Source organism: Siphateles boraxobius, unplaced genomic scaffold (assembly GCF_051911475.1).
Source record: "Siphateles boraxobius isolate OS27281-9 unplaced genomic scaffold, OSU_SipBor_1 41, whole genome shotgun sequence".
Taxonomy (NCBI): Eukaryota; Metazoa; Chordata; class Actinopteri; order Cypriniformes; family Leuciscidae; genus Siphateles; species Siphateles boraxobius.
In genome coordinates this window covers 28,104,886-28,118,858 of record NW_027509042.1, presented here as the reverse complement: position 1 = coordinate 28,118,858, position 13,973 = coordinate 28,104,886, and the positions used below count along the sequence as shown (strand labels likewise).

At 35.5% G+C, this 13,973-nt stretch overlaps 1 protein-coding gene across 2 annotated transcripts in view; it reads right to left on the bottom strand.

Annotated features, from left to right (window-relative positions):
- The window catches only part of LOC143706793 (inactive rhomboid protein 2-like), a 195,295-nt gene that overhangs the window by 13,378 nt on the left and 167,944 nt on the right, over positions 1-13,973 (bottom strand). For both annotated transcript variants that reach the window (XM_077199097.1, XM_077199098.1), the window contains 4 exons: positions 6,096-6,190; positions 5,466-5,541; positions 5,140-5,240; positions 4,828-4,981 (listed from right to left, as the gene is read on the bottom strand). In XM_077199097.1, the coding sequence (XP_077055212.1) occupies positions 4,828-4,981; positions 5,140-5,240; positions 5,466-5,541; positions 6,096-6,190 (426 nt within the window). The remainder of the gene's footprint in view (positions 1-4,827; positions 4,982-5,139; positions 5,241-5,465; positions 5,542-6,095; positions 6,191-13,973) is intronic.

Here is a 13,973-nt window from a genome sequence, read left to right as displayed (position 1 = left end):
AAGATTGTTAAAAGAAAGCTAAAATACAACTAAATGTATAGTAATTAAAGACCTTTTAAATTTTTCAATAAAAACTTTGATGTTTCCAAACAAAGAACTGAGAAGATGATCGAGGGTCATCGAGGGTCTTGATGTAGTTTAAAATGGTTCTAAAGTGTGCATTTCCTGGATGTCCGAATCGTGAGAAACCAACTAGAAAACGTAAAAGTGCCTTACCAATGCCGCAAAATGAATGGTTTACCTTTCACACTTTCCCATCAAACGATCGTAAGCGTCATCTTCTTAGTTCTCGCGCATGGCGCTCTCGTGACCTCACGTCAGAGGCCCACAGAGAAGAAAATGAATAGTTGAATAAAGTCATTATTTTGGGGGGTTTTGCGCACAAAAAGTATTCCCGTCACTTGGACTATTTTAATGATGTTTTTACTAACATTTCTGGACCGGCAGAATGAAATTGCCTAGAAGCCTATGAAGGAGTCAGACAGCTCTCAGATTTCATCAAAAGCTGATATTTCGTACTGACACACTACAGCAAAATAAATAAATAACTGTCTTAAAACCATTTTATTTTTGGGTGAAAATACTAACATGCCCAAGACTTTTGCACAGTTATCCATTTACTCAACATAAATGTTTACGCAGCATGGATTGTTTCACCTAAATTTCCCCATTAGGACAGAGCAACTTTCAGGTGAAAATGTGATTACCGTATTTTCCGGACTATAAGTCGCTCCGGAGTATAAGTCGCATCAGCCCAAAAATGCGTCATGACGAGGAAAAAAACATATATAAGTCGCACTGGACTATAAGTCGCATTTATTTAGAAATTTATTTAACAAAATCCAAGACCAAGAAAAAGTTATTTAAACAGACTTTAATTCATTAAAACAGAAGGCATTTAAGTTATTCAGCTACACACAATAGCACAAAGAACAACAGGCTGAATATGTGTCCGGTATGTTGTTAACGTAACACATCAACAGTTAGCTACACAATAGCATAAATAACATACCTGAGAGGCTGAATAGGATCAAATAAAATAAAAAAAAACATAAGACAGCGAGTCCAACAGTTATAGCAAAATGTAAAGCAATTTCACCAAGCTCACGCGATCTTATTCCACATCACTGAAGAGAGATTTTTTCAGCGGTAAAACTAGCTGTAGTCTAGAGCGCATAGAGCGCTCTCTCGTGGCTGTAGACGGTAATGTCACCCCCAATTTCGGCAAATGATGCATTCACGTCATACCACAAATACATAAAAAACTCGTAAATAATAATCTGGGGCCGTCAGCGATCCTGTGACGAGTAAATCTTGGTAATTTTGATATATAAGTCGCACCTGACTATAAGTCGCAGGACCAGCCAAGGTATGAAAAAAAGTGCGACTTATAGTCCGGAAAATACGGTAACTGGAGTGTTCAATCAGATTCAGATTCAAGGCCCTTGGCATTTATATACTGTACTGTATACTATTGGTTAAAAGTTTGAAATAATAATGTAATAATTGTTTTTCAAAGAAGCCTCTTATGCTCACTAAGGCTGCATTTATACAGTAAAAATATAAATATTATTACAATTTAAAACAACTGTTTTCTACTATAAAATTTAATTTATTTCTGTGATGGTGAATTTTCAGCAGCCATTACTCTAGTATTCGGTTTCACATTATCCTTCAGAAAGCATTCTAATATGCTGATTTGGAGCTCAATTATCAATTATTTGTACACAATTATAAAAAATGGCTCTTATCAATATTGAAAACAGTTTATCTATTTATATTTATTTAGCCCATTTTTTAAGTACTTTGAATGCTGAGTTTGTTTGAACAAAAACACAGATTACTTTTATTCTACTACAAAGTTCAAATAAATATTGCTCTTTAATCTACTATAGCAAATTACTGAAGAGATTTACAAATCTTTACTAACCTCTGTCAGAACAGGCTAGTCAATTGAAATAGGAACACTGAAAAGAAGTTATGAATGAATGAATGAGGTAAATATATATAGCTCATTTCCTATGTACTACTGCACACCCAAAGTGCTTCACAGCCTAGTGTGCAGCATCCACTTGGATGATGTGACAGCAGCCACAGTGCAATGGCTTACATCACACAGTGCTCTCATCACACTCCAGCTATAGGTAAAGGTGAGAGAGTAGTTATCAAGAATCTTTTATCAATCTCTTTTATCAAGAATTTATTATATCAAGAAAATAAATATGAATAAATATGCTGAAAGATAAAGTGCGAAATGTATCATCAGATAATGAGGAAGAGAAGTATGCAGTTAATTTGCCCCACTGGAAAGTCAGGACATTGTATTTTGGGATACAACATTCCACACATTGTGCAAATATAACCAGGACTTCCATGATTCAAAATTTACTATGCACAGTATACTGTCGAATACAGTATATACTGAAGAAATAGATTAGTATGCTATTCTGTATCTTCTGCAGAAGTTAATTGTTGTAGTGATCTCACTTCCTGTATAAGCTTTTCTCTTTTTTTCTTTTTTAGATCTGCAAGCTCAGCAATGCTTTTTAATATCTCTTAAACATCACTAATCCATTTCTGACAAGAGGAGGGCATTCCAACTTTCCGTCAGCACATGAGAGTGGAGATAAGAGCCTGGATTAGCCAAGGACTAATAAGAAGATGACACACATCGATCACCAGATCTAACTGACACTGTGACAGGAAGAGGACATTTAATAAGGACATGGAGTGCCAGAGTCGAGGGTGAACAACTTAGTATACTGGGCATCTTCAGAATGTCTTGGTAAGAGTGGTGTAAATAGACAGACAACTGTCAAATGCAGTGCTGAAATTTGACCTGTAACCATCAGTTCTCTAGTATAAACATCAGTAGTCTGATGTTTGGGAAGTGAGAAGAGAAAAAACAGAGCAGGACTGGGATCACCGTAAATCCCCAAGTTCAACCGGGTCAACCCCACATTAGAAGTTTGTGGGTAACCGCCTTGCATACAAATCTGTCAGGAGTTACAGCAGCACTGTAACACATCAATACCTAACTTATAACTCGTTCTTTAACAATTATTTATTAATATATCAAATCCATCAGCAGTGACTGAACCTCGTACTCCTGCAAACTACATTATCATCAATACTGATGGCAGCAGAAGATGGGATTGGCTTTCCAGACTTCCAATAAATCTCTTGTTTTCATATTCTCCATCCTGAGAAATATGAAATAGTGTACTTGAAACGACATTTCAAGCAGCACTATTTAGATGAACTGCCATTCAAATTGTGAAAAAAAGCAACTAAAATATGCACTTTCCATTATACATTAATTTTAATCTAAAACCTTCATGTTGAAAAAAAAATGCTCCTCCATGTTATTTAGCAAATAACATGCCAGTAGTTGGCGGAAATGAACAACAGCTGACTTGCTGAAGAAGAAGAAGAAGATGACGAAGATGAAGACTGTCATTTCAGTTCTTTAGTTGCTGTGATTAATAGTAATTTTAATTAAAAAATTTAAGTTTTAAAGTTATCTAGTTTAATAAGTTTGTTGTTACATTACTTGTTTGGGATTCTTTGTTGTTATTTTTGTTTCCCCCCATCACTGGGAATTTAATCTATGGAAGCTGATGACTTGGAAAAAGATCGAATTTGGAATTCCAATTAAAATGTGGACAACTGAAAAATTGCAAACAAGGACAAATATTATACATAAAAATATGATAATATTAGAAATGAAATAGTGGAGTGCATATGGTGTGAGTGTTGGTCTGTTTCGGTATGCTTTTGTTTTAAGTTTAACATATACATTTATTTTTAACATATTTGTGAAGGGGAGCTCTGTAATCCACACTGTAATCCCAAACAGCTTCTTGAGTAAATTAATTAAGCTTCTATATTTGGCAGGTTTCAAAGGGGACACATTCCTCTTCCCTCTTCTTTTCTTTCCTCAATTTCTCTCTTCCTCACTTTCTCATTTGCCAGATTTTCTGTTTCTCTTTCTCTCTCCATCAAATAAATAAATAAATTAGTTAAAACAACTGACCATCTTACAGTAGGTAGAATTAACAGTCTTCTTTTTTTCAGCTTAAAGGTATACAAGTAATTTGCAGATAAGAAAAATAAATAAAATTAAGAAACGTCAACAATTTAAGAAATGTATAGGTCCATTTAAGACTAAGAATACAAGGTTACACTTTTACTCCAAAGGGAAGTAGACAGAAGTTTATCAAAACTAAATTATTTTTCTGGGTCATTTCAAGTTAAGCATTCTGGTAATTGCCATAGACAATACATTTCAACTATGGGGCAATGCCTGTCAGAATATAGAAGCAGGAATGAGTCAATTTTATTAGAACACTTATAATAACATAGATACAGTATATTGCCAGGTATATGCAATGATACAATGAATATGATATTCATGGTGTCGTTGCATATACCAGGCAATATATTGCATTTACCAGCTCTCCATGATCATGACAAGAATTGAAAGACTTGATGTAACTTTGCACAGAAATATTACAAGCAATATTATCACACTTTTTATCAAGCAATATTACAGGTAATATTAATCACACTGTTTAAGTCATATAGGCATAGCTTTGAAAATGTGTTTAATGTGTCTTGGCTCATAGTATTTTATTGTGTGTCACTTTAAATGCCTTTTTAGTTTGCTTTAACTAAGCAAGGGACAAATCGAAATGCCAGTGATGTTTTTAACAGGGCTTAAATAAGTATTAAATCTGGAACATTCTGTAATGGTAATATGTGTTTGCATAGGGTCATTTTAATGAATTAGGTGAAGTTTAGCTGTGCTGGGCACTTGTGCCATACCTCTGCTCTGTACGGTAGGAAGAGGGCGCTGGCAAGGTTTCCTGTAATACCACTGAGAACGTAGATGATGGAAATGCGTAACCAGCCTGCTAGTTTCTCCAGGTCTCTAAGTATAGTCATTTGGAAGATCACTGACACCAGGCAATGCAGTAAACTAAAGAACAATCACATGAGCATGGGTCAAAGAAACTGTCAATACCATTTTTGTGTTAAGTGTCAAATCTAGTAATAGTCTCAGTCTACCTCTCCTTCCATGTATAGACATGAGAAATAGTGGAAGAGAAAGAATGAGTACAAAGACCTTAACCTTACCCAGCATGAAGAAAAAGGGAGAGCCACAGTCTATAGAACTGATCTGGGACACTGGGGTTCAGGAATGGCAGCAATCCACACACATCATCCAGGCAGTGGACCTGATGAAGTATGAAAAATATAGTGGGCCGGATGATATATGATGTATAACAACAAAAAATGTATTACAACAAAAAAGTATTACAATTTAATTCTGTCCAGAGAAGTCTATTTTCAGAAAACAGTGAACCACAGGGCATTTTTAAGTTCAGCTTTTAAAAAACCTGTCCTGTTATCTTAATTTTGATGGCTGGGCTAAAAATTATTTTTTCAATGTAAATGGATACCTGTGAACAGAGTGTGGCCTCTTCATGGAAATATCCACGCATGAATTGGCAGTACTCCCAAGTGGTAATTTCACATCTTAATAAATGGATACAAATTTAGCAGATTTGAATAAAAATTATTAAATTTGATTGTCAGATAAATAGGCATTGGATACAACTGTAAAAATGTAATGTTTTTCATCCCCAGCTGAAAAACTTTCCATCTAAGCTCTCAAATTGCAATTGCGTTTACATGCATTGAACTATGATTGGAGAGCAGTTGTGGATGACAAGATTTAGAGAAAACATAAATTTTAGTTTGTTTCTGACACAAATACTATTATTGTGCTTTTTGTAATTTCTGGAGCTCATCAGCACTGGTCCTCATTCACTTTCATTGGGGAAAAGCATGAACATTATTTTGAACATTTATTTTTGTGTTCCAGGGAAGAAAGAAGAGTTATGGTTTTAGAACAATAAAATATTAGTGTTAGTAAATGAGAATAACATTTTTGGGTTAACTATTTATTTAAAGGCAATTACTATGTGTATGAAGCTAGACTTGGTTAAGTGGCTTTTGACTGTAAGCACATGGCAAACTTGTCATCATGTAAACCTTGATTTTTATTATTTCAAATGTTCATTCATTACCTTCCTTTAGTTCCAATACAGCATGGCCTGCCCTTCAGTGTGCAGTCCATGTGTTTGTATCCTGTGTGGTTCCATGTTTTTGGGTATGTACAAATCTGCAGTAGAGGAATAGGAGAGTGAAAAACAATCAAGGCATAAAACTGTGTGTGTGTGTGTGTGTGTGTGTGTGTGTGTGTGTGTGTGTGTGTGTGTGTGTGTGTGTGTGTGTGTGTGTGTATGTGTGTGTGTGTGTGTGTGAGTGAGTGAGTGAGTGAGTGAGTGAGTGAGTGAGTGAGTGAGTGAGTGAGTGAGTGAGTGAGTGTGTACACGGGTCCATATATATTTTTGGACACAGGCACAATTTTCATAATTCTGCCACCAGAATACAATTAAAATTAAACAATCAATATGAAATTGAAGTGCAGACTTACAGCTTTAATTCAAGGGGTTGAACAAAAATATCATGTGAAAAGTTGCAACCATTTTTATAAACAGTCCCCATATTTTCAGGGGTTCAAATGTAATTGGATATAATGAATATAATCATAAATAAAATGTTAATTTTTAATATTTTATCGATAACCCTTTACATGAAATAGAGACTTTAAGCAACAGCTGCTGATGAAACGGCACCGACGTTCTGACGTTCTATGGCGCATGTGCGATTTTAACTGCTACTACGTGACATTCTACTGTAACATCTACTACAAAGCTGATTTGCCATAGCTGTTACTACGAGACAGATTAGATAAGTAAATGTTATATTTTATGGTTATGTTGCATTCTAATTGATCGGTATATAATTTAATGCCAAAAGCAACCCTTTTGCTGCTTTTGTAAAATACTTTTTTGTATTTTGTTAAATGATTTGATACTTAGGCTATGTTTACACGGAAACATGTAAGAGAAAACGCAATCTGAAGAGAAAACGCAAAAGTGGCATTGCGTTATCACTTTTTATTCTGCGTTTAGACGAGCATTATGGGGGGGGGGATCTGCATGCATATGGTGACGCAAAAGTGTGTGAAATTCGATGTAGTATGCACTCCAGGCGGCTAGGTGGCAATGTGAAGACACTGCCACACAACAACACCAAGTCCATGCGCCTGCGTACAACCTTCCTTCTACTTCTCTCCCTAGTAGCGCGAAATCAAAACATGGCGAAGCGAACAGCAAAAAGACTCTTGTACGTTTATCAGAGTTGTCAAGTAACCTTTATTTATATAGAGCTTTTTACAATAGAGATTGTTTCAAAGCAGCTTTACAGAGACAACAGGGAAATGATGTTGTAATAGTACTGTTAAATACAAAATTAAATGTCCTCAACTAAGCAAGCCAAAAGCCAATGTCGACAAAGGCGAAAAGGCAACAGTGGCAAGGAACCAAAACTCCATCAGGTGACAGAATGGAGAAAAAAACCTTGGGAGAACCCAGGCTCAGTCGGGGGGCCAGTCCTCCTTTGGCCAATGAACGAACAGTGTATGATTATGATTCAGGCAGCATTATAGGTCAGAAGTCAGATGGGATCAGAACTTTCACAATATTTATCCAGTTCCATCTGGTTGAGTCGGAGTCATCACGCCGGTATGGAGACGAGTTTGTTGAGGTTTCCATGAGGCCTGCAGAGCTTCTAGGGCAACTTGAAGGTCCGACGTATGGAAATAATTCAACATGTTGGTCGTTATTTTCCTTTAATGGCGCATGCCTGTGACGTAAACGCGTACGCGACGAGAGCCACCGTGACCAGATTTGCATTTTTACCCTTTAGACGGGAATGCGACGGTGGAGCGTTTTTAAGATCTGGGTGGTTTCACTTTTTTGCGTTTTTAAGCCCCAAAAACGCCATCGCCGTGTAAACGAAAGGCACATCTTCATAACAAAGGGTGTAACTGTTTCCACATCTGTTGTGGATCTAGCCTTATCTGATCACTGTTGTATTTTCTTTGAAGTCTGCTTGCTCCCCTATTGTCAGAATAACTCTATTATGATCAGAAAGAGAGCTATAAATGACAAAACTTGTGCTCTTTTTGAGCAAACACTCTTTGAGTCCAAAAATTCATCTCCTAAGACTGCTGATAACTTGTTGGAAGATTTTAATTTAAGAATGACAAATATAATGGATGATATTGCACCTTTAAAACTGAAAAAATCCATTGGAAAACAGAAAGCTCCATGAATGAATGATCCGTTAGTTAAACTGAAAAAGAAAGAATGTAGGAGAACAGAAAGGAAATGGCGTAAATCCAAACTTAATTCAGACTATCTGATCCATAAAGGGACACTTTACGAATACAATTCTGTAATTTGTAGAGCAAGACAATCTCATTTCTCCACTATTATCAATAGTAAAGCTAATAACACCCGTGCGCTATTTTCCACCTTTGAGAAGTTAACAAATCCTTCACCTTATCTGGCTCCTGAACTACTTTCAGTTGAAAAGTGCAATGAATTTTCTTCTTTTTTTAAGAGCAAAGTAGAGAACATAAGATATCATATCTCATATACGTCGCATAGCATCTCTCACTTTGAATCACCAATTAGTCTGAGGGATGAGCTCAGCACTCTTTCAAATTTCTGCCCTGTTGACCTCGACACTCTTGAAAAGACTGTACAAAGTCTAAGTTCATCCACATCTGAGCTGGACATTTTACCAACTAGTTTTTTTAAATCTGTGTTTCATCTAATAGCAACTGATGTGCTTTTAATAACTAATACCTCTCTACTGAGCGGCGTATTCCCTAAGTCCCTTAAAATAGCCATTGTAAAACCTTTACTTAAAAAGAACAACCTGGATGAGTCTGTCCTCAACAACTACAGACCCATATCAAATTTGTCTTTTATCGGTAAAATAATTGAAAAAATTGTTTTTAATCAAGTGTCTGCGTTTCTAACCTCAACTTCCTGTTTTGATCTCAACCAGTCAGGTTTTAGAAAATACCATAGCACTGAAACAGCCTTGGTTAAAGTAGTCAACGACATTCGGCTAAATAATGATGCTGGAAAAACCACTGTTCTTATGCTGTTGGACCTCAGTGCGGCGTTCGACACTGTTGACCACAGCATACTAGTAGAAAGACTTAAATGCTGTGTTGGCCTCTCTGGCTCGGTCATCTGCTGGCTAAAGTCTTATCTAGAACACATGAGTTTTTATGTTTCTATTGGTCATTATGCTTCAGCTCCTGTGTCCTTAACATGTGGTGTCCCTCAGGGCTCAATCCTTGGCCCTCTTTTGTTTAATCTGTATATGCTCCCTCTTGGCCAAATTATTATTATTATTATTATTGTTTTAGACTGGATGTCTAAAAATCTCCTTAAATTAAACACAAACAAAACTGAAGTAATTATCTTTGGGAAAAAGGATCAAAGCCACAATAGCCACATGAAGGCAGTCACAAAATCGTCTTTTTATCATTTAAAAAACATTGCAAAGGTTAAAAACTTTATATTACCGGTAGATTTAGAAAAGCTTATTCATGCTTTTATTACCAGTAGGGTGGATTACTGTAATGGTCTGTTCACTGGTCTCCCTAAAAAAACAATAAAACCTCTTCAAATTTTTCAAAATGCAGCAGCAAGGCAATTGACCAGAACTAAAAGAAAAGATCATATCACACCAATTTTAAAATCTCTACACTGGTTACCAGTGATCTATAGAATTGATTTTAAAGTTATTTTTCTTGTTTTTAAATCACTAAATGGTCAAGGACCTCTTTATATAGCAGAGATGCTTGAAACATATAGCCCCTCAAGATGTCTTAGATCTGCTGGAAAACTCCAACTAGTACAATCCAGCGCTCGTACCAAGCAGGGAGAGGCAGCCTTTAGTTGTTATGCGGTCCGTCTTTGGAACCGTCTTCCGGTAGACATTAAGACCTCTCCTACTGTCTCTATTTTTAAATCCAGACTAAAAACAAAACTTTTCTATGATGCTTTCTATTAACCCTCTCTTGTACCTGTGGTCTGTAAGGTTTTTATTTTAAGCTCTCAATTTTGTGTATTATGTTCCTTGTGAACTATTATGTTTTTATTTTAAGCTCTCAATTCTGTGTACTATGTTCCTTGCGATTTAACATATTTTTATTGCTAATGTTATTGTGTAATTACTATTATGTAAAGCACATTTGGTTACCGTTCTGTGTATGAAATGGGCTATATCAATAAACCTGAACCTGAAACCTGAACATCTGATAAAATATTTTTACGTTTTCACCCGCGAGCATTCTCCTCTTTATTATTGCTTTAGTGATTTTTGCATTCTTTGGCTGCAGCAGTTAACAGTGTACTTTACTACCGTTCCATCAGCAGCTGTTGCTTAAAGTCCCTAATGACTGATTACTAATGACATAAAAGTACATCCATACTTTTATGATTTTTGGACAAACCATTCAGGAGTTATAAGCAAAAATAGGCATTTTTGTATCTCCGGACCAGTAGGTGGCGCTAAGGATCAAATCTCATCCAACAGATTGACTGAATTAATGTCTTCAAAACCAGCTCTGTTAAAAAAATGGAAAATAAAACTTCATGGGGTTCCATGCAGAAAGAATTTTTAAAAACATGGTTAACCTAAGCTAAGCAAGGTGCGATTTGCCGGTGGGGGACTTCCCCCCTCCACAGTAATCAATGCTATAATTAGCCTAAATAGACCATATCAAATATCTATATTTTTTGAAATATGCAACACGCACGTTTAAACAACAAACAGTAAAATCTGAACCAGCGCTTCTGCTCCTGTATTGAAAGATAACATGCAGCATGCATAACATTCATCGTTTCAGTTACGATCCTGGTTCCAGTGGCCTTAATACATTGATTCAAGGCTTTTTAAAATGTCACAAAGCGTTTTGAGGTGGTTTTGAACGAAATATTGAAGTTTATAATTAAGTATTTTGACACACCATGCCGAGTCCATATTCTAAAATCGGGTTTTATTCTGGCATTGGATTAGAGTTCGACAAACCCGGCGGCGCGTTCACTTGAATTAATTTTTCTCATAACAGCTAAAATAACTTTTAAATTTTTGGTTATACAGATAAGATATCATCAACTGTAAAAGGTCTACTTTTATTCATGTAATGAATAAAAGGCCTACACTCACAATAGACTAACGACAAAACGCGAACACAAACTGGAGAAACATACGTTTGGGCATTTCTCAGTGAGTTAAGACATGGTCGAGTGGTAGAACTTACGGTTTGAACATTAAGATGATACGGGTTCAAAGCCCGATCAAACATGGACTACTGTAGTTAAATTTTATATTTAGGCTATTAATGCAGAGAGATTTGTCTAGTTCTAAAACTCTGTTACATCATTTAGTTTTTTGCTTTATTTATAAAATTACAATGCATTTCCATTTAACACTAAGGAACAAATAGTATCCAACAGAACGACTTTACATCTGTATAATAATACCAATCGTAATTTCAAAAGCAGTTCTGTAAAAAAAAAAAGAAAAATTATATATAGCCTTTGATTCCCTATAGCCTATAGAGTTTTTAAAAACATGGTTTTAAGTAAAGTGCGATTTGCCAGGGGGGACGGGGATTTCCTTCTGGTCTAAACATCCCTGCTTCTGCTGAATTATTTTAATCCCTACACCCCTCCCCCACAGTAATCAATGCTATAGGCTACTTCGGCAATAGACCATAAATATATAAAATAAAGATAGCCTATGCAACAGGCACGTTTAAACAACAAACAATAAAACCAAAACCAGCGTTTCAGTTGTTCATTAGTTCCAGTGGCCTTAATGCATGCACGGCTTTTCAAAATGTTTATAAGTTTATAATTAAGTGTTTTGGCACACCACGCTGAGTGGCCATATGCATTTTTCTAAAATCGGGTTTTATTCTGGCATGTTGAATTAGTGTTCGCCAAACGCGGCGGCGCGTTCATTTGGATTTATTTTTCTCAAAACAGCTAAAATAACTTAATAGGCTACTCCGTGATTTTTTGGTCATAAAGATAAGTGTAGAGTAGCCTACATCGTTCAAAACTGTAAACTTTTATTCATATTAGGCTAACGACAAAAGTGTATCTGTCGTCTCTGTGTCCGGGAACTTTGCGTCACAAATATGAACCGAAAGCCACTTACCTCAGCTCAGTCACGATAAGAAATCGGCTATGTCTAAAGCCTTTAAATGTCTAAATATTTAGGCTAATAAATGTTATCTGATTATGTAATCCATATGAAAACTAGACGTACCAGTTTAGCTATCATGTAAGCACTTCCCAATGAGAAAATGACAAGGGTGAAAATCTCGCTCTAATTAAATGTAGGCTAAATCGCCCTGAATTAAAATGTAAAAACAGATAAAATAATTTATTTGTCAAAATGTTGCGATATTGTTTCATTTAAGTTCATAATTATTTTATAAATGTTTTTTAGTTTAGCAGCAGTACCACGAAGCACCGTGGTTCGAGATTTATTTGAATAATAATAATAAAAAACTTAATTCACAAATTGAATGCACCCTTGTTGTAAGGATCCAACGATCCCTGTAGAATTTAATATTGAGTTGAATATTTTGTTCATGACAACAAATGAGAATTCATGAGGACATGCGTTTGAAGATTATATTTAGTTTTGCTTGGAAAAAGCTGGCTCAAACCAGTTTTATTTCTTAAATTATTGAAATAATGAAATATTTAGTAATAAACTTTTGTGACAGAAATATTACTACATGTAGCTTAAATAATTTAATTCCTTCATTATCAACACTTTAATAACCTAATGCTAATGTCTAGAATAGTGATTTAAGTGTGAATTGCGACTTCTCTTTGTTTTAAGTCAATCTCAAAGTCAGATAGCCTGTGGGGGGTTGGAGGGACAGTTCAGTGCTTTATCGTGTGTGCAGGACAATAGGTGTTAATGTTCCGTCTTTCATATGGAGAGCGTCGGATAGACAGCTTGATGAGCAGGCAAAGGCAAAATAATTTGAAGGATAAATCTCTCGATTTGTTCAAATGTAGGCCCCATATCTTATTAAATTATAAATATTGTAGTTTATTTATTGTAGCATATTGAAAGTTTTTTCACACAAAATTTAAATTAAAGTGTATAATCCAGTTGTTTCAACTGGTTTTGTAGAGTTTTAGAATGTTTGAGCAGTGTTTTTGCTTGTCAACAATCTGGCATGAACATGAACTGTTGACGACGCGTTGATGCTAAGAAACGAATGGGAGTGATCAGCAGATACAGAGCTCTTTAATTCGCGATCAACCTCTTTTTATTGTAAGGTGAATTCAACAAGGCATGCTGTGTCTTTGAATCAACAAAGGCTAAATAATTGGTTACAGTATTTTTTTTCGCGATTTGTATGGATGAAACGCAGCGACATATACAGTATTATCAGCTGTATGATGTGTTTTTACCCTGAAATATTTAATTTTGAGAGAGACCCGGCGGGCGCAGCGAGGGAGACTAAATAAACTTTCTAAAAAGAGATCCAGTGCGAGAGAGAGAGGCAAAGAAAAACGCATGTTTTTAATTTATGTTGCTTTGGACTATTTTTGTTTTGTACTGTTTTAATTGTTTAATTTAGCTGCAATTTTTTTGGCAATACAAATTTAAAATGTTGCAAGAATAAGATTCTGTGTTTCTTAATTTGCATCGCAAAGGAAATAAACTCTAAACTCGATGCAGCTGTTTTAAATTTAAAAAAAAAACTGTCCCGACACTATTTAAACCTTGAAATGTTTGATGGGGTTTCAAACTTAAGTAATTTTAGTGTAACAATAATTTAACAGACTAAAGACAAGCTTCTTCATTTTCATTTTCTGACACAATCGGCTGATAATCTTCCTTTATCAGTTTTGTTGTCTGTGCAGTGGCTCTACAGGAATGTAGCAAATTTATGTTGTAATTTGCCATTGCTAATTAAAAAAAAAGCTTGA